The sequence below is a fragment of the Amblyomma mixtum genome, chromosome 1, assembly GCF_055824585.1.
Source record: "Amblyomma mixtum isolate Tamu chromosome 1, ASM5582458v1, whole genome shotgun sequence".
In the NCBI taxonomy this organism is placed as follows: Eukaryota; Metazoa; Arthropoda; class Arachnida; order Ixodida; family Ixodidae; genus Amblyomma; species Amblyomma mixtum.
Window position 1 is genome coordinate 287,892,751 of NC_143012.1, and position 27,930 is coordinate 287,920,680.

General features: G+C 45.7%; 1 protein-coding gene across 1 annotated transcript; it reads left to right on the top strand.

Moving 5' to 3' along the window:
* Positions 1-565: 565 nt before the first annotated feature.
* On the top strand, positions 566-26,885 carry ZnT49B (solute carrier family 30 member 9). The gene is made up of 16 exons (XM_089566313.1): positions 566-881; positions 1,118-1,282; positions 4,561-4,663; positions 6,526-6,618; positions 8,125-8,207; positions 8,313-8,380; positions 10,472-10,527; positions 10,592-10,694; positions 11,952-12,007; positions 16,692-16,827; positions 17,851-17,890; positions 18,903-18,974; positions 20,216-20,489; positions 25,578-25,707; positions 25,809-25,922; positions 26,375-26,885. The coding sequence occupies exons 1-16, from the start codon at positions 755-757 to the stop codon at positions 26,417-26,419; spliced, it is 1,665 nt and encodes a 554-aa protein (XP_089422439.1). The 5' UTR covers positions 566-754; the 3' UTR covers positions 26,420-26,885.
* The last annotated feature ends 1,045 nt before the right edge of the window (positions 26,886-27,930 follow it).

Here is a 27,930-nt window from a genome sequence, read left to right on the forward strand (position 1 = left end):
GGTGCATCGCGGCGAAGGGTAAGTGTAATGAAGCTAATTGGCTGACGTTTTTCAAAGACAACACACACAATAAAGGAGCAAAAAAGCAGAGGGGAAGGCTCAAGTTATATTAAAGAAAACGACATTAATAAAAGTTTAGCAAAGGTGCAGACAGGATTCCAGCGTGACGTTTAGTACGGCGGAATTCCTGTGCCTATTGCACGCATAAGCTGAGGATGCACGTTTGCTGAGGGGGGGGTGGGGCACATCTTGGCTAGGCACCCCAGCTTGGCAGAGTTAGCAGAGTGGTACAGCGGCTGCACAACGGTTCAATACTCGCCAACACCGTAGCACATCTTGGGCAGCTTGGAGCGGAGCGCACGCGCTGCTTTCGGTTTTGCATGGAGGTTTAGGCAGCACTGTACTAAACCAAAAGCCGCGCGCGCGCGCTTTCTATGTCTGGTCTACCTCTGCCTTTCTCAGAACTTTTATTCTTTAAAGTTTTAAGGATTTTTACTTCAAAATTGTTTGAAAACGTTCATAGCGTGTTTTATAGCTATTACTGACGGTGTTTTGATAGGCGCTCTTGGCAACAATACCAAACATGGCGCCACAGTGAGTCGAAACGGTCGAAACTCCTTGAGGTTTCCGCTCTGAAATTATGAACGAAAAACACAGTTTAAGTGTCCCGACTCTCGAGAGGAACTGCTTGCTTGGTCAGCTGCTCTAAATGCCCATTCTTTAGATAAGCTTGTGATAAAGTCTGCACTCGAGTATGGTCATTCCGTGGGCCTCCATTTGTGCTCCTCGGAGCTGCTGCTGCTTCAAAGAAACAAGACACATCTCTAGGTTGTCAAGACAAATGAGGTTTCTTCACGTCCGGCCGAGCCTTGACAGAAATGGTAGGCTTTCAAATCATAGAAGTTGTCTGTCTAGATATAGGTATTCTGCAGCTTGCTTGAGCTGCTGCAGCCCAAAAGAAACATCATAGAGTGTCGACTCTAAGGGGCCCAGAAAACAGTCAGCTGTTCGAAACTAATTATACCTATACTTTCTCAACGAGGTTGCCTTCAGTGCTCCAAACGGGCGGCCGCTTTACCGACACTCAAGTCGTTCTTTTCATTCATTGCGTTTGCAGGCGTTCTGTTCTTTTGCGGAAGTAGGAAAGCGCGACCAAATAGACGGATGCATGACAATTTCATGAGGCCACTGCTTGTCCAGCACGCCCGCTGCGTGGGAAACTCCACTGACGATGGCAAGGAACAACCGCCGATGTCCGAAGTTCAAGCGACCATTGTTAAGGGTACGCTCTTGTCCGTTCTTTTTTTTTTTTTCATGTGGCTTTCAAATGTCGCGAGTGCAGTGCATATGACTACTTTTGAAGTTTTTTGCTATTATATTTGACGTGCGGTCTTGTCCTGCATATGCTGCCTGTGCTCAAGGCCGCAGGTTTGATTACATGCCGTGACGAGCGCATTTCGGTCGGCTAAACGTGAAACCGCTCGCGTAGTGAGATTTCGGTGCACGTTAAAGAACCTAGGAATACAGAGGAATACAGAGTGCATGGTCTGAACAAAGCTGAGCCTGTAGCAGTCATTTCAGGAAATGTGCATGGAAATAAAGAAGCTTAAAGAAGGAAATTTTTGTAGTGGCAAGACACTGAATGCATTTTGTATCCACTTATTAACTAGCCTCCTTGTCTGTTACAATCATGTCAGTTATTTGCATACTTTTTGGTTAACCATAAGGAGAGAGAGGTTTATGTACAAAGAAGGGCAGAGGTGTCAGGCGACCTCTGATTTTGTGGCCCGCTATTATCTCTGTAATTGTGCACACGGGGCCTTTTGTTTTTTGTCTTTTAAACCTCTGATGTATTTGAACTCTACTTGGGTACAATTTCCTGTGGCACTTCTTTCAGTAGAAGCTATGATCGCGAGCCATGATCTTCCAGACTTGTGTGGTTGGCGAGGGAGTGTGTGAGGACCACGCACTTGGTTTAAGCCATTCCCTCCCACCCGTAGCTTCCACTGCAGCGCCACAGAAAGCTGTCCCTAAGTGCCGTATATGTGCGGGTAAGGGCCACACTTTTTTTTTGTTGCAGTATTGGAGGAGTGCAATCTTTTGCAGAAAGCGACATCTTTCAGTTCAATTTTCAAGTTATATTCTAAGGAAACTACTTTATTGTCTCACGCATTATGACACTATATCTGGCATCTACACGAGTGTCCCCCTCCCCTGCATATATGCAATATGTGCTTAGGATTATCTGAGAGCCCAGGTAGAACATGAACCAGACCAGCTTTATCACGTCTTGATTTTGTTTTTGAATTTTTATGTCATCCTTTGTTTATGGTTTATGGGGGTTTTAACGTCCCATAGCGACTCAGGTTATGAGGGACACCATAGTGTTGGCCGCTGGAAATTTCAACCACCGGGGGTTCTTTAACGTGCGCTGACATCGCACAGTACATGGGCCTCTAGAATTTTGTCTCCATCGAAATTCACCCGCCGCGGCCGGGATCGAACTCGCGTCTTTCGGGTCAGTAGCCGAGCGCCATAACCACTGTGCCACTGCGGCGGCTGTGTTGGCTACTTATATATTCTGTGTGCATGAAATATATCGGCAGTTGTTTTATTTTTTATGCAGCCTGCTTTAAGCTTTTCATTCAATAGGTTTCCTTATGTTCGTCATTGTGGAGACCTGGTCTTAGAAAAAAGTGAGGTTTTCATGTCTGAAGATAGAATCACACGGTGGGTCTCTCTCAGTCAGTGTGAGGGTTGAGGGTTAACGGGGAAGGACGAGGTTATGGTGAGAGTGGATTCATGTGCAACGGGAGAGTGGTTGCCATGTTAACTACGTAGAGAGTGGTTACCGTAGAAGGACGAGGGTATGGCGATAACGTAAGAATATGCAACCGGAGGGCAGTTATCATGGAAAGTGGAGTGAGAGTATTGCAAAAGTGGAGGAATGTGGCATGCTTCTTCTGCGATGGCTGCTATGAAATGCACCGCCCAAGGAGAGGCGCAGTGGTGATGGTCCCACACGCCTAGGTCGGCGGACAGGAGAGGAGTGCAAGATGGTGAATATATGGGGAAAACTAAAAAAAAGTGCTCAATAACGATACATATATGCATGTTGCTCCTAAACTCTTTTCCTCAATATACAGTCGAAGCTCGTTATAACGAAATGGTTTCAAATGAAGGAATGATGATTCCCGTTGGAAGCTTTGTCAGCGCAGGCTACCGACTGTTGCGTAAATCAGAGAAAATCGAAAAAAAATTCTCTCGGTATAACCGCGCGTTTGTTTGGGTTCAAATTTCGCATAGAGGTTGCATTTGGTGGTCAGTTTTGTTTTATACTACATTTAGGTGGGGTACTTGCCTGATTCGGTCAGAATTATTTGGAAATCCCCATTGTCTGCGGCGACGGGAAACCAAAACCGAAATCCTTCGCAGCACTGGCACCCGTGGCACCATCTCGCACTCACCGGAGAAACGAGCCCTCTACCGCGGAGGGCGGCGTTTGAGGACTTGGACTCGCAGCCAAGTCACGGCCTTCTCTTGATCGCTGTACGATCGAATTTTCGGTGATGTCTTGCGCTGCTTCGCAGCAGACAGCACCAAGTAAAGATGATTTGCTCACCAATTTAGTACAGCTGGGTTTCTCTGGTGGGTACGAGATGGCGCTACGGGTACCACTGCTGCGAAGCCTTTCGGTTTTGGTTCCCCGTCACCGCAGACGATGGGGATTTCCAAATAATTCTGACTGAATCAGGCAAGTACCCCACCTAAATGTGGCATAAAACAAAAGTGACCGGCTAATGCAACCTCTGTGCGAAATTTGAGCCCGAACAAACGTGCGGTTAGGCCGAGAGAATTTTTTTCGATTTTCTCTGATTTACGCAACACGCAATATAATGAAGCTACTGCTATACTGAAGTAATCGCCGGGCCCCTTCAACTTCATTTTAACGAGGTTCAACTGTATCACAAAATGAAATTACCGAACAGCTGTTACCGAATCATGCATTACTCAATGTTAACCATCCTTTCAGTTTGTTTTTTCTTCCTAGAAACAGTTTTGTTTTAGCCTATTTTAGAGCACCACCTTTCACTGGAATAAATAAATGGAGCACTGAATTGTGAATGCACCATCCCTCAAGCTCAGGTTTCTATAAGGGCTTCTGGCGTACCTGTGGTGTGAGCTCAGAGGGGTGTTAACCTTCATAGTCACCGTCACCATTACACATATGAGTAGGCCTGAACTCAGTGTGTGTTGCTATAGCTGATGTAGTTGGAATGGTCATTTTCATTTTTGCAGAGAGCAGGCATTGGTGTGATTGGGGCTGGGTTTATATGGGTAACCCACAATGATAACAGCCACAGGGTGGAAGTTACATCCTGTTCAGTACTCTGACTTGAGTTATTGCTGTGGCCATTCATGCCCTTTTTGCTTCGGCACTGTTAGTATTTTTTGACAGCTGCAGCATTAGAAGAGATCAATTTCTGCTGCTGTAATAGTCTCGGACAATGTTTAGAGAATCTCTTTTTTGACAGCCTTGCGTTTTTTTTTTGTTTGCAGCTGTCAGTGGCCATCGTCAAAAAGTGGATGTGACGAAGGACTACACAGAACGCAACTTTGTGACACCAGTACGTGCTATGAGTGATTATCTGTTGAAACCAAGGTAACACTGCAAAATGTCATTTTCATTGATTGAAGGCATTTTATGCTTGAGAGAACTGTTGTCTTCCTGCTAAGAGCATGCAAAGCAAGGTGACATTCTGTTGTGACCCTTCAAAGAAGTGGTGACATGTGTCAGAAAAAATTCTGCTTGAGAACTTTATTTTTCTTTTTTGTATTGCTTTGACTTCTGAGAGTATGCCAGATCACATAGCCAAGAGATTTTTGCCTGTATGAGACATCAGAAGCATTGTTAGACATAAACAGAGGACCACTGGTCAAGATACTGTATGTTAGCCAGTCATTCCTAGATGACAAAAAATAAATGTGATCTGTGCACTGTGGGGAAGTCATACTCTTAAAGGTGCACTGAAGAGGAATCTGAACTCGTCTTTTTGCCGCGGGAACTCGATCTACACGTTCTGAGCATTCTTAGAAACTTCGATTTGTGGCCCTGTGTGGCCAATTTCCCTAATCAAATCGAATTGACGTCCGCCTCCCGCCTTTTTTTTTAATTCTCCCCCGTACGGTGGGCGGAGTCGACCAACGCGTGGAGTGCCTTTCAGCCAGCTCCGTGGAGGCTTTTCTTTCGCTTTATTTTGTTTTTTAGGTTTCCATGAATAAATAATTTCATTCGCAGATAATATAGCCGCAAAATAAGCCCGCAGAAATAAAAATACGCGCGGGCTATTTGCTTCTACGGACTACTACATATTACTCCGCCGATGGCAGAGCGGCAAGCCGCCACAGGACTGGGTGAAAGGCACTCCACGCGTTGGTCGACTCCGCCCACCATACAGGGGAGAATTAAACAAAAAAAGGCGGGAGCCAGACGTTAATTCGATTTAATCAGGCAAATCAGCCACACAGGGAAATAAATCGAAGTTTCTAAGAGAGCTCGGAACGTGCAGATTGAGTTCCCGCGGCAAAAAGACGAGTTCAGATTCCTCTTCACTGCATCTTTAAGGCTGTGCATGGAATTATAAGACAATGTCATAAGCCTTGAGTTTTCATCTTTTTCTCTTCTAAATAATTTCTAAATAGAGACATTTCCTCTGTTTTTCTGTTCCCCTGGTGTAAACATCTCTTTGTTTCAGTGATATTTCTACTCACTCTTTTGCAATAAAGACACTGTATTAATATGATTAGGCATGGCAGTTTTTCTGCCAGAATGGTAGAGTTAACTAAAGTATATTGCTCAGTGTTTGCTGTCAGCCAGTCATGAGTGTTAAGCATGCCTCTGCTGCTTGAAGAATGCCGCAGATAATGGTTGTATAAGTGAAGGTTGCATGTTTGCAATTAATTTCTTGGGCAATGATGCCTTTTGCATTTTACTCTTTTCTTGAGCTGACATAAGGGGCAAGAAGAAATGCTGTCATCACTGGTCAGCCAGTGCTGAGGAGAATAGGCTCTTAATGAGCTGGCTTGAAGTAGAAGCAAATGGTTTCCACATTGTTTTTCTGAATGAACGAAATAAGTGCAGGTAATTCATTTGAAACTGAAGTGAAGGCTACAGACATGCTCACACCTCTCAACTCTTGTCTCAGTGTGCGTGGGGAAAAAAAAAGAAGGAATATAATAGGGCAGCCTTCGCTACCACAGGCAATAACAATGAGAAAACAGGATCAAACCAGAAAATGTGTGTAACAGGCATTTTTTTCTAATGTTCCAGCTCTCACTGGTATTCTGTTGATAATGTGGTGAGAGAATATCAAGCATGTTGCGGCTGTCTCATGCAGTTTAGGGGCGAACTCTTCCAGTGTCATGGCTACAACAAAAGCATGGTGCATAGCAGTGAGGCTGAGCGAAATCTGTGTATGCTTTGCTCATAACATTTTTCCCACTGTGGCTTTGCTTGACATGCAGTGACTTGGAAGGACTGCGCATGGTTAAGCGGAGGAGTCCTTATGAAGATGCACCACCACTGACTGTGTACTTGCGCCGCGACGTTGAAGCCAAGTGAGAAGCGTGTGTTTTAGTATATCTTTACTCAATCAGAAGCCATGTGCAGGTTGATGTGCGGGGTATTATAAAGCAGATATGGGACTGCAAGACCAAATTGGAGTGCTCAAGTATTTGCAAGAGTTGTATTCAAATTTCGCTTCAACTAAAGCTGTAGTGGTGTCTTGTTTTGTGGAATCACGGTTTTCTTTCCTTGAAGAAGTACAGCACCAAATTTTGGTTTTGTGTTCTTTCTTTATAATATGATCAAGACATTAGTAAACACAGATTGCTACATGGAATTCACCCGGTCCCAGTATATAGCTGATGACTAAATATCTTCTCTCGTGCTGTTTCAGTTTCAAAAATCATAAAGTGGGATCACTTAAATGTTAGGGATAGAAAAACAGATATAATACAGCCACTCTCTTCATTCGTTGTCATTCTGACTCTTGGAGCAGGTTGGCATAAAAGTTGTAGTGTATGAAGATGAAGAAGCAGCAATTATATTAGCTTTTTTTTATGCCTCAAGTGACCTGAACTGAACTTAGACGTAATGATAAACATTCATCTGTTGAAACGAAAATGAAAACAACACGAGAGAAGAAACTCAGTTGTAGATTATTTGCCATTTGCAGGCGAATTTTATGTGGTGATTGATCCATGTATACTAATGCCTTATGCACAGTTCCAAAGAAAATAAGCAACTAGGAATTTGGCATCTGTATACTTCTTTGAGTATAGAATCTAATGCATGAAGTACATACTGCCTTTTGCTTTTTTTTTTGCGAGGATTTTTTAAATTGTGTACATTAATTGGTTACTTTTTATAAAGTATCCTTTAGTTTTCAAAAATTCAGCAGGCATTTTTGAAACTAAATTTTTGTTTGAGGTTTTCATTTATTTCCCTTCTTTAAATACAAAGTTGAGCATAGTTGCATAGTATAGCTTGCTGTTCAGTTACAAGCTGGCACAATTCCGTAACTGTCCTTTGTGCTCTGCTTGTATGTTGTTGCAAATTCAAGAGATGTGCTATCTTCTGCTATTATTACGGTGTTGTGAACTTCACGTGCCAGTCTGTCCTCTAAATGCAATGAATGCACGGATTAGGTTGAATGCATTGTGACTGCTGTCAACTGGCGTCACAGTGACACAGGTTGCTTTGTTGAGAACTGGCTTAACAGTTAAGCTGCTAGTGAACCTACACAAGCCTAGTAGGGGATATACTTCAAGCCTGGTAGATCGCAAAATTTGAAGCTAAAGGGTTCATTGAATTATCCAATGTTTTACTTAACTCTGTATCACAAGTGGTTCGCAGTGTAGTGGAACTTATGAGCACGAGACGACGGCTTCCAGACTTGTCAGGTTGGCTCGTGAGCTTGCATGGTAAGCAGACTTGTGGAAACCATTGCCTTGTGCAACAATTTTACTCCATTGCAAACCACTTGTGAGGTGGAGCATACGGTTTGTTTTGTTTTGTCATGATAGCTGTCTCACATGTTGTTTTCCTTCATTAACCTGCAGGGCATTAGAAGTGTGGGGATCATATGAAGGCTTGCAGAAGGAGCATGAAAAAAGGCGTAGGGAAGAACAGAAATACCGAGAGAGTAAGTATTGATGTAGTCCTTTGCTAAGCCTTGTGATGCCTTGGCATGCTAGGCTAGGGCACTGAACACTGCTAACTGATGATATGTTCAGGCAATTCTTTTCAGGCATGTCCAATGTCAAGAGCATTTTGAAGGAGTACCAACGAGCTGAACGAGCCAGTCAGGAAGCTAAGGTAAGGCACTGCATTTTAGCCAAGCAGGGATTGAGCTGTCAGATCATGCAAGAAATGCTTCAGTACTAGTTTTGCCCTTTTGCCTGAGGAAGAACTTTGCAGGGCTTGTCATGCATCTTCAATGTTAATGACACTGAATGTAAGGCTGAGCAGGTTGAGGGTTCATGAAGCATTCTCAGAAACCTGCTTAGGCAGTATGTAAGATAGATGATTGAGCACTAAGCATCATGTAACTACAGGCTAGAATCATTATTTTAGCTGCTAAGCAACACCGGTGACATTTAGGCTGTTTTTGCACTTCTAGTGGCTTAACAGCACATGAAATCAGATAAAAGTCAAGTAGTGCTTCACTCATCCTGCATCACCTTTATCTTTGTCCTGAACTGTAATGCCTAGGCTATGAAAAATTGAAAACATTGAATAGCAGTTTTCAGTTACCAGCACTGAGCTCTGTGGTTTTCAGTTGTTGTATAAATGTTAAAAAAATTGGCGGGGGCTTAGCTTTGGTTAAGCCTGGTAGGTTGCGAAAGCAAAAAAGCAGCGCCTCCAACAGAAGGAACGCAGTGCGCCACGTCTACAGGTCACGCATGGCTACCGGCCGCCGCTGTGCGACAACTCAACTTGGTAGCCCATCTCTCACCCTGGTATGATATCACACTATGACGTCACTAGGCATGGCATGACGTCAGAGGTCATTCTAAATGTCATGCGTGGCTACCAGCTGCCTCTGTGCGACGACTCAATTTGGTAGCCCATCTCTCACCTTGGTATGGCATCACGCTATGACGTCACTAGGCATGGCATGACGTCGGAGGTCATTCTAAATGTCATGCGTGGCTACCGGCCGCCGCTGTGCGACGACTCAATTTGGTAGCCCATCTCTCACCCTGGTATGACGTCAGAGGTCATTCTAGAGGTCAAACGTGGATACCGGCCGGCGCTACGCGAAAGACCGTTCATGAGCGTAGTATTGCTTTCGCAATAAAAGAAATTGCGTGTAGGCTGGGAATCTAACCAGGGCCTTTGGCATTTGCAGCGGAGATGCTACCACTCCGCCATGAAGGCGGAAGGTTTGAGCATGAATAAAGGCGCATCTAGTGAATGCATGGATTTCATAAATAAAATAAAAGGAATAAAAAATAGAGAATAAAAAATAAAAACAATAAAAGTAAAAGAAACAAAAATGAAAGATAAAACGAAAAATAAAATATGAAAAAATAAAAATGATCACAAAAGAAACAAAGATAAAAAATGAATAAATAACAAACAGTGTGCCAGGAAAAGCTTTCGCTTTGCAGCACTTTAGAGAGCCAAAGTGCCCCCTGAATTTTTTTATGTGGTGCTGTGCACGAGTCGGGTTTTGCAGATCTGACTGCAAGTTGAGAATATTGTCAATTTGTTTATAATGTAATAGTGTGGCTGCTCATCTGTAAAGACTGGCATTTTGCTAGTCACAGTATTGGCAATGTGTTGCGATTTGGGTTAACAAATTTATTGAACTGTGCTTGGCCTTTTCAGGCACACATTATGTGTTACTGGCATCCACTCAAGTGCTGCCATATGGCTGCTTCCAGAGAAACTTTCTATTTAAAGAAAAATTTGACCTGGTCCGGGGTCCGATCCCGGGACCACCGCTTCACCTGAGCAGTCGCTCAACCAACGGAGTTAACCGGGAAGGCTAGCATACGGTAGGGCGAGAGTGAATCGATCAGCAACTTTCAGCACAATTTCTTGCTTTGGAAGAGTTTTTTTTTTTTTTTTTTGCAACAGGAATTTCAAATATAGCCAGCACCACTAACTTTGTGAAGACAGTAATAGACACTTTGCAAAAAAATTTTGAAAAGTTATGTGCACAAATATAGACATTGTGCCACAAAGGGTATACATGTAGTTGCTTCCAGATATAGTTAAATTGACAATATGAAAATATGCTGGCGTAAATCCCGAAAAAAATATTCCAGCATATCTTGGCAAAAGCTGCTTTGCTTTGTGCCTGGTGGCACTTTGGGTCCCCTTTGTTTGCTTTCGAGTATGTAATTGGCTTGGTAGAACTATGGCGTGCTACTTATTCAAATTTCTTTCTCTGTGCAGAGGAGAGAACAAATCCTTCAAGGTTCGGGACGAGTTGTGCACACAGCTGTGGTGATGTGGGTAATCCTTTCTGCATGTCATTGTTTGCTGCCTGAGCACAGCCTCTGATTTCTATTCCAGAAATGGCTTGAACTTTGCCTTCAAAAGCATAGCCTGGCTGTACACAGGGTCGCACAGCATGTTCGCTGAAGCCATCCACTCTTTGTCGGACACATGCAACCAGGTAATGCACTCATTCAACTAGAGTTGTAAGTCTTTGGTGGAGGTGCACTTGGTTGTGTTTGGTTCACTGTAGTGAAATATAGTTCATGTGGAAGCCGCCACGGTGGCTCAGTGGCGCTCAGTGGCGCTCAGCTGCTGACCCGAAAGACGTGGGTTCAATCCCGACCGCAGTGGTCAAATTTCGATGGAGCCGAAGTTCTAGAGGCCCATGTACTATGCGATGACAGTGTACGTTAAAGAACCCCAGGTGGTTGAAATTTCCGGAGCTTTTCATTGTGGCGTCCCTCATAGCCTGAGTCACTTTGGGATGTTTAACCCCTATAAACCAAACCAAACATAGTTCATGTACAGTTTCCTCGCTTATTGCTCAGGAGTCATCTAATGGTATGCATTTCACTGTATCTGTCATGGGCGAGGTGATGATGTTTGCTCTCAAAGTTAACATAGGGATTAAAATTTTCATGTGTTGAATATGGCCTGCCTAGGTTTTTGATACTGAACAAGGCTTGCTTTTTTTTATTCTGTTATACTTTGGAAATGTGGGGTTGATATTTGTGCAGACTTAAGCCAGCCTTGCAGGGTATTCAGAATTTGTTTTGTATGTGTGAAGAGTCAGTGCATTGGGAATTTCTAGCTGGAGTGAGAATGTGTACTGTGGGACACACCAAAACTGGGCTGCACTGAACGTTTTCGTTCGCTCTGTAAACAGGTTTCGTAGACACGCGTCTGATGTAACAGGGTTGAGCTGCTATATATGCTCTACCCTTTCTTAAGACATACTTAGCATAATCTGCGCTATGTGTCTGAAGTGGCTCTTTTTTTTTCTTCTAGCATTGTATGATGTCATTTTTCTGCTGCAGATTTAGCAGGATTTAAATTATAGTGCTGAAGCACCGTCGGAACATCGAGAAATGTAAATGATGCAGTTGGCTAAAGCAGCAGTGGGGAGCTGTGATTAAATTCATTTTGTTGGGAATGGCTTATAAATGGTGTTAGTGATTGTGGATGAAGTTGTTTATTTTCTAACCTAGGAATACGAACACAAGCATTGGCTTCTGTTCCATAACAACAACTAGAAAATAATTTTTTTCATGAGCAGTGTCTCAGGAGCTGCGCTATGTCACAGGTGCCTGGCTTGAACATTACATTAGTCGGCATGTATTGTGCTGTTTCTTGCTGGCATAGTTTGCTTAGCACTTATTTTGGCTGCCTTTTCTTGTTTTGATGGCAATCACATGAGATTTGTTACTGTTTACAGCTACTCCTGGCTTTTGGAATACACAAGTCTATCCAGCAAGCCAATCCAGATCACCCGTGAGTGAGGACCACTCTTGGAATAAAACACTGCATTTAGGCTCATTAAAGAGACTAAAGGGATAAGTTAATAATGTAATGGGAACGACCGGCAGCCGTTCACGCGGTGCAACAAAGAGGTGAACGAAGTGCTGTGCTGGTTCCTGAGTGACTCCTGGGTGTGTGCCTGCCATGACACGTCTCCGATCAACGGCCTCCGACCCGGGCTTCGAAGACACACCCGTACACTTGGTGGAGGTGCTTCGATCCCTGTCCCGGTGCTCAACCTGGAACTTAGGAGCGGAACGTTACTCGCACCGCCAACAATGCCAAACGCTCCAACTCGGCCATCGCCGGCCATCCCTCCCACCGTCCACTGTTCCGGAGTGCAACGCCAGCGCGACCCTTCCCCATTTAGCGGTGCGGATGACCAGGACGTCGACGACTGGCTGGCTTCCTACGAGCGCGTCAGCACTTACAATCGGTGGGACGATTCCTTCAAGTTGAGCAATGTCCTCTTCTATCTTACAGACGTTGCCAACTTATGGTTTCGTAACCATGAAGCCGACCTTCCCACCTGGTCATCATTCAAGACAAGCTTCGCCGACGTTTTCGGCCGCCCCGCTGTGTGGAAACTCCGCGCCAAGCAACGTCTCTGTGCTCGAGCCCAGCTACCGGCTGAAACATTCACCAGCTATATTGAAGACGTCGACGATTTATGTAAGCGCGTCAACCCTTCAATGTCCGAGACTGACAAAGTTAACAACATTCTGAAAGGGATAGCCGATGACGCTTTTAAAATGCTCCTGGCGAAGAATCCCACCTCTGTCAGTGCCGTCATCGAGCTCTGCCAAAGCTTTGACGAGTTGCGCAAGCAACGCGCTTCTACGCGGCAGTCTGGTGCGCCTAACGTGAGTCTTGCTGGCTTGGCCCTTGGTCCCTCGTCTTCGGACCATTCCCTATTCATTGAGCGCGTCAAAGATTTTATATGCGAGGAAGTCGCTCGCCAGCTTTCTCTTCTCCATCATGTTCCAGACCCTGTCTGCCCTCCTGCCGACCTAGCGCCCTCCCTTGCGCCGACTATCCGCCGTGTTGTTCAGGAGCAGGTCGCTGCAGTCCTGCCATCCAGCCCGCCGCCTCCTCCTGTTGCAGCACCACTCACCTATGCTGAAGCCGTCACCTGGACACACCGCACTCGCTTGCCTTTCCCACGTACCGCAGCAGCCCTGCCTATTATGCTCCACCCCCGTCCATGCCACTTCCGCCAGCCTCCTTTCCTCACGACACCCTAAGAACCCTTGGCGCACCGTCGATAATCGGCCCATCTGCTACGCTTGTGTACTTCCAGGGCACGTCGCACGTCTCTGCCGTCGGCGCTTGCCTCGCTCTGGGGATGCTGTGCACCCGTACGGATACGATCACAAGCCGCCCTTGCCCAATGGCTCTTCTGGCTCGTCTATGCCTCACCCCCAGTATTCGACTCACCGCTCGCCTTCCCCTCGCCGCTGTTCAATTTCCCCAATGCTTCGGCGACTGGAACCCCTCCGAGAGGAAAACTAGATGCCGCAGTTCCGGAGGCAAGAACTGCGTCTTTTGCGAACTCAACAAGTCCTCCGTTTCCTCCCGCTAACGTGATTCAGGCATTTGTCGAAGGTGTTCCTGTTCTCGCGCTTGTTGACATGGGCGCTGCCGTGTCTGTGATTAGTGACTCTCTTCGCCACAAAATTCGCAAGGTGACAACGCCCCTGTCTGACTTTTCGCTCCGTACAGCCAGCTTGCAGCGCATCCACCCCATCGCAGCCTGCATGGTACAAGTTTCGATCAACGACGTAGCATATCTCATCGAGTTTGTTGTGCTGAGTGCGTGCTCTCACGATGTCATCCTAGGATGCGACTTCCTCTCAACCCACCATGCAGTGATTGATTGTGCTCGTGCTGAACTCGCGCTATCTTCCGTGTGTAACGTTTCCTTGTGCGACCTGCCTGTGCCCTCCGCTAAACTTCTCGTAGCTGCCGACACTGCCATACCTCCCTTCTCTTCTGCCCTCATCCCGCTCCTACCTGACTCTGCCTTCAGCAGCCCTGTTCTCTTCACGCCCACCACAGCTGCCACCCGCCGTCACCGCCTTCTCGTTCCTTTCACCGTTCTCACAATTTCCGACGGTCACTGTGGCATTTATGTCTCCAACCCTTTTGCTTGCCTGTCCTCTCTCCTTCGCGGCGAATGCCTCGGTTGTATTGAAGAACTGGACCCTGCTCTTGCCTACGAGTTCTCTGATCACCATGCCTGTCCCGAGGTTGCTCTCCTGGACCACGCCCGATCCACTTCCCGTCGACGTTTTTCAGCGCGCCATCGCTGCCGACCTTCCGCCCGCTCAACGTGACCAGCTACTGACACTTCTCCAACGCTTCAGCACGTCTTTTGACCTTTCCCAACCTTCTTTGGGCCGTGCGTTCGCCGTCTCTCACGAAAGTGACACAGATACGCATGCCCCCTTGCGCCAGCGACCGTACCGCGTCTCGCCTACAGAGGGCCACGTCATCAATGACAATGTTGACGATAGGCTACAGCGCGGCATCATACAGCCCTCTCACAGCTTTTGGGCCTCTCCTGTTGTTCTGGTGACGAAAAAAGATGGCTCCATTCGGTTCTGCGTGGACTGCCGTCGTCTCAACCAGTCGTCTACCGTCGTCTACCGTGGACTACCATCGTCTCAATCCTGTACCCCGAATCGACGACGCACTGGATTGCTTGCAGGGAGTGGAGTATTTTTCGTCCTTAGACTTACGCTCTGGCTACTGGCAAGTCCTGATGGCTGCCGTTGACCGGCCGAAAACCGCCTTCGTCACCCCAGACAGCCTGTATGAGTTCAATGTCATGCCATTTGGCCTATGCGATGCTCCAGCCGCGTTCAAGAGAATGTTGGATAATATTCTCAGCGGGCTCAAATGGGAAGCGTGTCTGTGCTATCTGGATGACATTGTCATTTTTTCCAAAGATTTTTCTTCTCATTTGCTGCGCCTCCAGCGTGTTGTCACGTGCCTTACTGCAGCCGGGCTGCAACTAAACCTGAAGAAATGTTACTTCAGTGCCACGAAGCTGACGATATTAGGCCATGTCATCTCCAAAGATAGCGTTCTTCCTGACCTTGCCAAACTTCGCGCCGTCGCTGACTTTCCAAAACCGGCCACCTTAAAAGAACTTCGCAGTTTTATAGGCTTGTGTTCTTACTTCCGCCGCTTCATCCGGAATTTCGCCTGTATCATTGCCCCTTTAACACAGCTTCTTGCCGGCAGCCCGAATCTCTCGTCTTGGTCACCCGCCTGCGATGCAGCTTTCAACCCTTTACGTCGCCTCCTGGTCTCCCCCCCCAATACTCCGCCATTTTGATCCCTACTGTCCGACCGAAATTCACACTGACGCGAGTGGTGTGGGGTTGGGCGCAGTTCTTACCCAACGGAAGTCTGGGTATCCGGAATATGTTGTCGCTTACGCCAGCCACGCCCTCACCAAGGCGGAATCTAACTATTCTGTCACAGCAAAAAAGTGTCTCGCCATCATTTGGGCGATTGCCAAGTTCCGCCCTTACGTCTACGGCCGGCCGTTCTATGTTGTCACCGACCATCATGCTCTCTGCTGGCTGTCCTCCCTCAAAGATCCCTCTGGCCGACTTGCCCACTGGGCTTTACGTCTCCAGGAATTTGATATTCACGTCATTTATCGCTCTGGACGCAAGCACTCCGACGCCGGCGCACTTTCCCGTTCACCACTCCCTTGCGATTCCGCCTCTGCCCTCGTCTGTGCCTACAATTTCTCGTCATTCGGTATCCCTGATATACTCTCCGAGCAACAGCAGGATCCTTGGATCAACTCCCTCCTCACCTTCCTGTCTAATCCCTCGTCACTTTCTTCGTCCAGGACTCTTCGTCGCCAAGCCCACCATTTTGCCATTCGCGATGGCCTCTTCAAAGATGGAGCTTCGATAAAAATTTGATGGAGCTTCGAAGACGCACCCATACAATATAAACAAGTGGCTACACTAAACTAATGGATTGCCTTTCCATAACACCACTAGAGTTTTTTCCCTGCACAAAAAGTTCACTGCATTACTGAGAAAATCGCAAATAAAATAAATAAAACCATCAATTGCACCTGATGAGATGTTGTGAATGGTTATGGGAGAAGTACCTGGTGACCCACAGGTGCATGCAATGAAGGAGAGATGCAACCACTGCACTGTCCCATCGCTAGCACATTTCCTATGTTGGTCTCAAGGGCAGTTGTGGTATCCTCTGTTCTTGGATAACTGTGTGAAGAGCAAGCGCGCTGAAAGCCTGTCATGCATCACACATGCCACTCCAGTCATTGCCCACATGATAATAAGGGAGTAAATACTTATTGGTATCTACCCAAGTGCAGCCATGCAGCTACAAACGAAAGCTATACAGCTTCTACAGAAACTTCATAATTAAAAAAACTTTGTTCTGGTCTGGGGTCCAAACTTGGGACAACCACCTTGTAACACCTCATTAGGCACCTCGTAAGGCAATGATTAAAAAAGGAAAGGGGACATAACCGAGGTGAGGGTTTGTTCACTGTAGCTTACAAGAACACACAGTGTGGTACAGCACAGGGAAAGGACGCTTGTTTTCGCAGTATACAGGTGCAGCAGTAACAGTGTGTTGTTGCCCTGCTTGGTTGCAGTTATGGCTACCACAACATGCGGTACGTTTCATCACTCATCAGTGGAGTGGGCGTGTTCTTCTTTGGGGCTGGCCTTGCATGGTACCATGGCATCAAGGGGCTGCTACACCCTGAACAGCTTGAGTCGCTCTACTGGGTATGTGTGAGCTACGTTGTCCCTTATGTGTCTGTGCTTGTGGTCACAACTTTTGCTTAAGCACGGATGGCGTGTAATGTGCTAAGGTACACATACCTGTCTCGGATTGTTGAATAGAGCTAGAACTCAACTACCAGTTAAAGCTAAAGTTTTCCCTGCCATCTTAAAACTGAATGTAAGCAGGAATTAGCGACAATAACTGTTCCAAACTGCAGTGGCCTGAGTTTCTTGTGATACACTATGCGCCATTCATTTGAAATACGTGCATATTAAAATCCCGTATAAATGGTGAATCCATGTAGTTGTAGTTCTGTATTGTGAAAGTTGCATTCAAGGCCTGGAGAAGTTGGAAGGAAAAGCACATCATTAGCTTTTTATCTCGGTTACTTATTTACCAGATGTCTCAAGCATGGATGCTAGCTTTGTAAATAAGTTTTTGCGTATCTTACGCTTCAAAACATCACTGAATCTGAAAGAGGGAGTACTACTCAGCCTGGAGGGTGCATAAATGAGTGTAATGGAGCAGACTTTCTTTTATAGAAAAGCATGGAAAATGAACCGTGTGTTACAAATATGGAACTGGTTGTATAGCATGTTCTTTATCAGGTTTTGGATTGAAGATTGCTCATTTTATAAATAAAAGCTATACGTATTAATTCTGTTGATGTAAATGCATCATGCTTGATTTTGCTGACCCAAAAATTCCTGTTTGAGGTGTATATAAAAAAAATGCTTCTCACAAGAATGGAAAATTGAAATGTAAGATAAGGGAATGGTTGTTGCCCTTTAATTATTTATGCTGTACAGGGTAAAGTCGTTCTAAACTTTGGCTTGAAGTCATACTGGAATTAGACCAGAATTCTTATACCCAACGCAAGCCGAACTTGAAAAAATACTAATTCAGCACCGTGGTTTGTTGAGTCATGCAGCAGTATATGCTTTTCAGTCCAGCCATGTGTGCCACTGTTCTCGTCAACAAAATAACTGCAAGTTCTCAACCTGTTCCCTGCCTTCTTTTTCCAGGCCTTCTTTATTCTTGGTGGCTCACTCATCTCAGAAGGAGGTACTTGTCCCTTTGTAATCTCTCTTAACAAAGAAGCAGTGGGTTTGGAATGTGACATAGGTGTAGATGCATCATGGTTTTCGCTGAACATTCTAAGCTGTGTTGAATTGTTTTGGCTTATTTTGGTGGCAACCGTTAGTCAAGCAATGCAGTTAACTGCTTGGCATGGCTATGTTTAAAAAGAAAACTAATAAAATTGGTTTGTTTTCCTTGGGTTCGCGTTGCCTTCTTTGGCTAGTGCAGTTGAGACTGAAAACTTCGGCCACTTTTAACTGCAATGATTGGGTTCTGATGGACAATGCTTTTAGATCCCACATACCGAAATCCTGGCGACCTTAGCCTTAACGTTTTTCAGAGAACCTGACTACGCTTGCTTTGTAACCAAACCACTTCTTCTGTTCATGACATATATATATATATTCTGCTAACAGTTCCACAGCTTTCTGGACATCATTAAGTGCCTGTCTCTGATGCTTACAAGCATCAGGTTAGGAGCTCATACCTCAAAAACTGTGCCATAAGGGAGTTGGCAATATTGAGCCAAGGAAGTGAGCTAGGTTGTGCAGGTGTTTACTTGAGACATAGTTGGGAGTAGGCACAATGTTGACGCGTATCAGTTCAGGGAAGCATTCTTCAACATAAAGAGGGTGCTAGAAGGTGTTAACAGCTGGCAGATTTTTTCTTTACAGCAGTGAGTTTCAGTTTGAGGTTGTGTTACACCAGATGCAGCACCAGTTTGCACTGGTTTACTTTTCTTTTTTTGTTTCTTTCAGAGCGCACCCTTTTATTTGCCTTCTGCTTCACTTAGCTGAGGTGTTTGGATCCTAATCAGTGGATCCTTTTTTTTTTCTTACAAAAGGGCAGCTTTGAGTTAGCACTGTTATCGCTTGTTTCAGGCATGTAATATTTGCATGACATGCTTTGTAATAGCAGGCAAGCATGCAGGAACAAGTTGCTCGCCTACTATGAGAATTGGATTTAAGTTGTCTCTTGGAATATGTTACCCTCACAGGGACTTTTCTGGTGGCCTTCAATGAAGTGAAGAAAGGTGCCCGGCGGGAGAAGATGACTATGCTGGAATATGGTAGGTGTAGCTAAGCTGCTAATCTGTAAAGTGATAGCAGTGTGGTAAGGTGTGCTTCTGCATATGGAATTGCCTTTTGCAAGCATACTTTGCTTTAGTGTAACATTTAAAATGTACTTGATCGGAATGTGTGCCCAGATTCTGTTATTTCATAATGGCTTGATAGGCTTAGTTCTCCTGCTTTACTGTGCCTTATGTCTAGCCATGTTAGCTTCTGTTTCCATGAAAAATAAATGTTGGAGTCCTTTTCTTTTACAATATACAGTGAGATATTGACGGTGAGGCCTCTGTTGTTTACCTTGGAGAGACTTTCATGCTCAGCTGTCACAGTAACACAAGTTGTTCCACCTCACCAGGCAGATTGTTTGTAACGGTATTTTAGAATATGTGGAATGAGTGTGCACAAACTGCTCAAATTAGACTTTGTACATGGCTCTCACTCACTTCAATGGCAGCTGCACAATGCTTGACTTCTATTCTTGTTATTAAGGGTGGCGATTGGCATCTTGCTCATGATACATGTGCTGCTTGCATTGCCTCTAGCCGAGGCAGAAATGGGCAGCAATACAGAAACTCGCCAACCTGTGCCAAAACGTCAACAGGCCGATAATCGCTCCCACATATCTCATAAAAAGCACACTAAGAAACTCCACCTTACAGAAGTCCGATCTGCTGTGTCTAGTTCACTTACTGCAAACATCAAGATATAATAAATGGTGTGTGTTGGTCCTGTTTGTTATAAACAGGATAGACTGTAATACGATAGCTCATAATGCAAAGCTGGCTTGCTCATGATATCCTGAAGTAAGAAATCTTGAAATGATGTTAAGCTTACTTTGGTTGAGGTGTATGATGGCAGGCTGTTCCAATCTGTTATTGTGCAGCTAGGGTATGCAGGATCTTGCGTAAAGTGATGAGTGGCACTTTATGCTTTTCACTTCGTTGTCATGGCCTCAGTGAAAGGTAGCTGGAGATGGCTGGTGGAAACAAGTTATTGTCGATTGTGGAACGATGGTAAAGTGTATAAAAAAAATGTTCGGTTAGCAAACTAGCAACAACATAATAATGGCTCCAACTTGGCACGATTTTTTTACTGTTATGATGCTGGTGAAGTTTAAGTAATTGGAAAAGGTGAAGACATGGATTTTTTAGGAATTTGATGCTGTTAATGACGTATGCTTGATGAGGGTCCACGATGGCAGTGGTTGAGCGTGACATGTGCCCTGTCTCCTGGCTTCCAGTACGCCGCAGCCGTGACCCCAGTGTTAATGTGGTGCTGCTGGAGGACATGGCGGCTGTGCTGGGAGTCACTGTGGCAGCTGCCTGCATGGGACTGGCCACTCACCTCGGGGACCCCATGTATGACGCCATTGGCTCACTAATCATTGGCACGCTGCTGGGCTCGGTTGCTGCCTTTATCGTCTACTCCAACTCGGTCGCACTGGTTGGGCGTTCCATTCCTTTCGATGCCATGCAGCAGATCAACAAGGAGCTTGAGAACGACGTCATGATCAGGTGCGAGCCCCCTGCAACTCCCTCATGTGCTTTTGTCTCAATGGGCCTAAGCTTCCACAACATTTATAATTGGGGGCTATGTAATAGGGTTGGTCTCCCAACCATGAAATGAAAAGCACTAGATATCCAGTGCCATCCAGGCCGCCAGTCATTCTGCCAACCCCACTCATGTGGTCTCATTCACGGGCAGTTTGTGTTGCAGGTTGCTGAGCAGAATTTGTGTGCTGCCACTTATTGCATCGACGCGTAATCGGTGAACTTTCTGATGTTGCTTTATCTGGTACTTAGGAGGAGTGAGTTTCAGTGCTCCAATTTGCATGTTCCCTTTTGAGCACACATCGCGGCACGTATAGAAAAGGTGGCAGTGTCTTGGCATTTGCAAATCTTTGTCATGGCTCTGGCCCAGCACGAATTAGTGAACAAGTCATGAAATAAGGTGGACAGAAGCACCAGCTCAGATTGGTGCTGTGATGGGCAGTTTGCCACTTGTAGAAATGGCAACGCTGTCAACTAAGAGCTGCTAGAAGGAGTGTGCTTTTGCTTTGCTGCATCTCCGTGTTTCCCTCATGTACGTCTCTGCTCAGTTAATAGCCTGCTTCAGCTCGGGCTACAGATGCTGGCACATTGACTTGCTAGCTTATGGTAAAAATAATAAATTGTTCCTATGCCATCCTGTAAAAAAAAAATTGCAGGTGGGGGGACTGTAGAAAATATTCTGTGCTTGGACAGCTTGACTGGTGCGCAATCTTGTGTGAGGGGTAGCATCACACAGGCATGCATACACCTGCATATACACATATATACAGCATTATACAGTCAAAACTCGATTCAATGAAACCCGATTTAACGAAGATATCCTAATTCCCCCTCAGACGCCCATAGGGTTCAGTGCTTTAACTAACCCGAAATAACGAAACCGATTCCATGATCTGTCCCGATTTAACTAACTTTTTTTTTTTGAGAAATAAAAGTGAAAAAGTGTTAATTTTTGGTCTATTTTGTAGAGAGCACCCAAAAATTTATTGATTGCGAGCCAGCGGTAACAGCGTGGAGCATCTTTGTCCCGTTTTTTTCAAACTGCGTGGCGCAAAATGAGAGTTTAAATGTTGAGTCGAGCTCACCAGATGGTGCCAGCGGTAAAAAAGTTTCGTGCCACATTTCATAGATGGCGCTGTTGCAGTTCAGCGTGTTTTTTTTTTGTTTTTGTTTGTTGTGCTCTGTGTTCGCTCACCGTCGTCGTTGTGCGGATATTTCCGCGTGCCTTTGAGCGCATGTCTTTGTCAAGCTCAGCTTGCTAGGCCTCCAGTCAGTCCAGCCTTGCTATCGGGAACGCGGACGTGGTGTGTGCGAGCAAGCGTGCCGCTCAATGAAAAAGGCTTACCCTGGACGAGAAAGCGGACATAATTCGAGCTGTGACAAGTGGACAGAAGAAATGTGACGTGGCTGCAGCACATGGCATTCTAGCGAGTACTCTCTCCACAATATTGAAAGGGAAAGATGACATCCTCCACGCCACTTCGTCGGGGAATCTCTCACGCAAAAATACGCTGAAAACTACTCCTCAAGGCAAAATGGAAGAGGCCCTCTTTGCATGGTTTATGGATTTGCGGGCGAAGAATATTCCCGTGAGTGGAGACCTGCTCCAACAAAAAGCTCGCTCTTTTGCGTGCTTGCTGGGCGACAACGAACTCAAGGCAAGTCCCGGCTGGCTGTCGCCCTTCAAAGAACGACACGGCATCATCGGGAAAGTGCTCAGCGGTGAAGCGAGCAGCGTAAGCATGGCGGTAGTTGGCGACTGGCAGTCTGAAAACGTGCCCGACATTCTGGGAAAATATGCTCCCAGCGACGTCTACAACGCCGATGAGAGCGGTCTCTTCTACCAAATGCTGCCTAAAAAAACACTCGCCCTGAAGGGGCAGGCATGCCACGGCGGCAAACACAGCAAACAAAGGCTGACTCTTTTGCTGTGCGTCAACATGGACGGTACTGACAAACGAGACCCGCTTGTCATCGGAAAGAGTGCGAGGCCGCGATGTTTTAAAGGCACCAAAAAGCTTCCTGTGCAGTACGTTGCCAACTCAAAGGCTTGGATGTCGCGTGCCATTTTCGCTCCATGGCTCAAGGAATTTGACAGCGACATGTGTCGCCAGAAAAGGAAAGTGTGCCTGTTACTAGATAACTGCACGGTCCACTACGTGGCAGAGGTCGAGCTGACCAGCGTGGAGCTTCGCTTCTTCCCCCAAACGCAACGTCCGTGGTTCAGCCCTTGGATCAAGGAATAATTAATAGCTTGAAGTGCGCATACAAGCGTTGAGTCGTCGACAGAGTTGTCCTCAACCTGGAGCTGAAGTGCGAGACGAAAATAGATATTTTTATGGCGGTTGAGATGGTGGCGGTGGCTTGGAGAGCATTGAGGCCGTCGATAATTGTCAACTGCTTCAGGACTGCCGGTTTCAGTACACTAGGCCCTGAAACTGCCGAAGCTGGTCCAGACTGCGCGAGCCCCGTGCGTGAGTGCCGTGCACGAGCGCCTTGCACGAGCGCCGCCTTGCACGAGCGCCGTGCACGAGCGCCTTGCACGAGCGCCGTGCACGAGCGCCGTGCACGAGCGCCGTGCACGAGCGCCGTGCACAAGGATGAAGATGCCTGGAAACACGTTCGCTCAGTGGATGAAGTGCCCATAGGTATAAGTTTCTCCGACTACGTGAACACCGACGCAAACGCAGTCACAACAGAAGTTTTGACTGATGCCGATATGTTGCGGCTTGTAGGAAGCGTGGAGGGAGTGACGGCTGAAGACGCTGACGACGACCCTGCAGGTGCCGAAGCTCCCGTGCCGACACTGGGTCAGGTGATGGATGCTCTCGATCTGCTGTGGCATTTTGCCGGAGCACACGAGGGGACAGAAGACGCGCTGGACGCACTTCAGACCTACGAGAAATCGGTGCGGCCGTTGCTCACAAAGCGCATGCAGGCAAAGATCACCGACTTCTTTGCTGAAAAATAAATTTGTAGTCCCCTCGGGCCTTTCTTGTTGAGTAACAATTTTTGTTGTTTCTTTTCATACGCGCTAGCGGCGCCGGTCGTTTATGCGGTCCACAGTTTCATTTTGGGAGAATTTACGCTTCAGAAATATGATGCTGCAGTAGCTTTTTGGATGCTGCCATACCATATAATCGAATGTACCGAATTATATGCCCAAGAAATGCCTCATTCAATTTAACGAAGTTCTCGATTTAACGAAATAATTCATGGCTCCCTTCAACTTCGTTAAATCGAGTTTTAACTATATGTATACATCACTCACTAATTCCTCAGAGCATTGATGAAACAAATGTAGAAACACAGAAGCATAACACAGCTATGATTATTTGGTTATGATCATCAGTCGAAAAAATACTGCGAGATGCTTTTTTGTTTTGTGCTGCACTCAGTCATTTACATTACATAATGTGTGTGTATGCAATGGGTGAGTTTTCTGCGGGGTGTGTTTGTGTGCATGCATATGTACATGGGAGGCACTTTATTCCCTAAATGGCACAGCCTTCTTTTCTTGTCCTCTTATGTAATGCCCCATCAGGGGTGCTTAAGGGCAAATAAATGATGGTGATTGTAGGTGCTGGTTCATCTGACAGTGAAATTTGGTGAAACTGCAAAAAATAGTTATTTCCACAAAATTCTAGGGTGAAACAATCGACAATTACGGATTTTTTGCAGCAGCGAAAGTATGTTGATGTGAGGCACTTAGTATGTAGATTTTTTTTTTTTCGGAGCCCCTGGTAATTCAACAGCCGATAATTTGAACATTTTCTCCAGTTCTGAAAAGTTCAAATTAACGGGGTTTTACTGCAATTACCCAAAGGTAATGTCAGTTCTAGAGCACAGCTCTTAGGCACCTGTTCCTGCATTTTGTGTCGCTGTTGTGGGGGGGTGCTGTGGCAGTTGTCATGGCTGTCGCAGTTGTTGGTTGTAACCAGCAGTGGACACCCTTTAAGCTATGAAAGTAATGGAGTGGGAGATTGGAAAGGAGAAAGTAAAAGCGCAACCTCCTCCCCTCCTTAGCAACCGGTGCAGGGGGAGGGGGGGTGGAGCGTAGCTGTGCATAGCAACCATGAAGTCACACAGTGGCAGCTGCACTGCTGTTCCTTGGCCACACGTCTCCTCTTGTTGCAGTGGAGTGAGTGAGACACGTGGCTCTGAAGGGGCCCAGGGATTGGAAGCGGCAGTAGGTTGACCACAAGGCTTTCGCCAAGCACTGTTTAGAATTTCCAAAGTGTCTTCTGTATTTTTTGGGGGAAAGGAAATGCACAGTATCTGTCTCCTACAGCTGCGAAACCAATAAACCAATAGAGGGGGGGCTTGGAAAGCTGAGGGTAAAATTTGCAAATTGGTTTTTGAGGAAAGGAAATGCGCAGTATCTGTCTCACACATCTCTGTGGACACCTGAACCAGAGGGAAGGAGCATAACTGCCCTCTTGGAACAGGACACCTCAATTGTGCTTTAAGCTATGTGGGGGTAGTGAGAGATGTGGGTCTTACCCCCCCCCCCTCCGCATTGACACGCTAAACGCTGCCACCTGCTGGAGTGGCAGGGTGGGTTGGGACTTTAATGATAAAGACAAGCGGGAATTTCTTACCTGGCTTGTAACGGGACAACGGGACAACCTTGTGAAATACTTGTGCAGACCTCGTCTTTGAGAACCAGGAATTGGTGCAGAAAATCGAGCATATATCCATCTACTTCTCTGTCCACAAAGCTTCCTTCATGACAATCGAGAACTGTTAGTGGAGTATTTCTTGAAGAAGGAATATATGTTAAAAATAACAACTTGTCTGTTATTGTACATACATGTCTTGCTTGAATTCTTTACCTCAATCTATTGAAAAGCTTAAACAGCTGATGAGCTGTGCTCAAATTTCGCATTAGGAAGTAACATAATCGTCGGCAATTTAAAAAAAACTTTTTTCATGCAGCCTCGACAGTTTGTCAGTTGCCATGGCTTTTCTGTTACATACCTTCATTTTTGCTTAGTGGTATCTGCATATACTTGCTTGGTTCTTTACCACCCCTGTGCTTATCTTTTGCAGGGCCATTCATGATGTGAAAGCCACAGACATGGGAAACTACGTTGTGCGCTACAAGGCTGAAATTGACATTGATGGGCGTGAGCTTACAAGGTCTTACCTAGACACACAGGATATGGAGCTTCTTCTGGAGGTGAGTTTATCCTGTACCCATTATTGGATATTGACAACAAGGCTTTCATTGTGTACTGCTGTTTAATTAGTGGAGTGTGCCACTCAATGTTGTCCCTGCAGGAAGTTATGAACATAGAGACCATTGAGCAGTTGGAAGCTTTCATGTTGAAACATGGTGAGAACATTGTGGACCTCCTAGGGGCGCAGGTGGACAGAATTGAAAGCAACTTAAAGGTGAGTACTGTTAGCAGCACCAATAGTTATCATGGTACTAGTTAGAGGCTGACTGAAAAGTTTGACACTGTGTGAACATTTCTGTAGCTACTGTCATGTATAAGGTATTTTTTTACCGAGTGCTTTATCTCTTGACATGGTTAGGCTTTCAGAGGGCCCTGAAGCATGTCTCTGTTGACCAACATTTCTTTATATTGGTAGCATGCCTTACAAGCAGTGCTGTTTTGAGAGGATTTTTCCTAAACATGCTAAAGAGTAAATAATTCAGTGACGAACATTTATCTTTTAACGTTTCCCTGCTTACTCGCCATGCTCAGTTTGCAGTTCAGGACCCTTTGAATACTATTTATTAAGTAGGAGAACTCAGAGTGGTCTCTTTACAGTGCTCTGGCCCACTTGCAAGTGCTCGGAACAGTGTTTTCAGGGTTGGTGCATCTCTGGTTCTATTGCAGAAGCGGCACCCTGAAGTTCGCCATGTGGATTTGGAAGTGCTTTGAACTGGGCAGCGAATGTGCTGGACAGACTGACTCGGCTCTCCTGTTCAACCTTTTTGTAAATAGCTTCAGTGTAAAGTAGCCGGTGAGCAGTGAACATGAAAATATAGAATTGTGTATATTAGTTGGAGGTTTATGCTTTCCTTGCGCTATTTGTCAGCTTTTCCAGAACTGGGCCCAGCCGCTAGGCAGCCCAGTGCATAATTGACAAAGAAGCTTTACAGTGTCACGTGCTGTGATGGCACACACAGAATCATGGTTGAGTGAATTTAAACTTCATTGGTTGAGCTTGTGCTTGGAGAAATGAATAAACTTAGTGGCTGTGCTACTGAAAAAAGGTGTGTGTTGTCATCGAATTGGGATTTGTGGTTCTCAGTGTACCGCTGTTTACATCAGGCATCATCGCACATTTTTGACCATTTTAAAAGGTGCAGGAAACATCTCTGAATAAAATCTCAGATATGGTGAACTTGTTTCTTACTGAGGTGGAAACAGAACATCATGCATTTCTGTGAACCTCGCAGAAAACAAATGAAGCTGCTGGCAGCACTTCTTCTCAAGAAAAGGCCATTATACTTACGTGCATGATTTCTTGGCATGTACTTCTCAAGATGACACTGGAAAATGTTTACGTGTGTGTGTTTGTGTCACGTGTGTTTGCATACAGGCTAATAGTGAAAGCTCATCCTCCGCCAAATAGTCATAAAGTTGTTGAAAACAATGCTGAATTGAATGTCTAAAATAACATTTATTTATGGTCCGCAGGTACAAGAAATGGCAAATTGTTTCTTTTCTAGTTGTAGATGCAAATTAAGCTGCAACATCATCAGTGTTTCAAAGGGAGGCTTATTTTGGTATAAAATATCTGAAGAGTTAGTGAAACCTAGCCATTTCGGCTGCCATTAATTCGGAAAGCTGTATGATTCGAACTTCCAATGCAGTCCCAGCTAACGCCCATGTTGCAGTATGAACGACACAGCGAGCGATTGCCCAGATATCCTGCTTCGTGTCAAATATCACGTAACAGGGGTGCCCGCGCGCATCTTACATGCGCGCAATGGCAGGCGTTAGGATGTACGGAGGGCTTCGTTGGCGAAAAATTGTGTGGCAGTGTAGTTTAAGCTTTCTTTTTTCTGAGTTTTGCTCTGGGCCGTGGCACTAGTGCAGTTTTACAGAGTTGCGGATGCTGATTGGCGTGCCGTTTTCCTTTTCAGCTTCTCACCAGAAGGTGCGTTGTCGTTCTTGTTTAGACGCATGTTGCTCGCTTCCATCCCCGTGTTACTTTCGTTCTTTCTGTGAACCACAAAATTGCACGCTCCTCATACATTGAACCATCTGTTAAAACTGCAAAAAATTGTCGTTACTGCACAGTTCTCATCTTGAGTAGATGACCACTGCCCAGGTTTTCACAAAATGAATTTATTATAGAACGAGCGGTTTCTGGCAGCTGTTTCGGGGCCATTCGTTAGCTGACCTTCGGGTAATCCCGTCATTTTTCTTGGTCCCTTGAAACT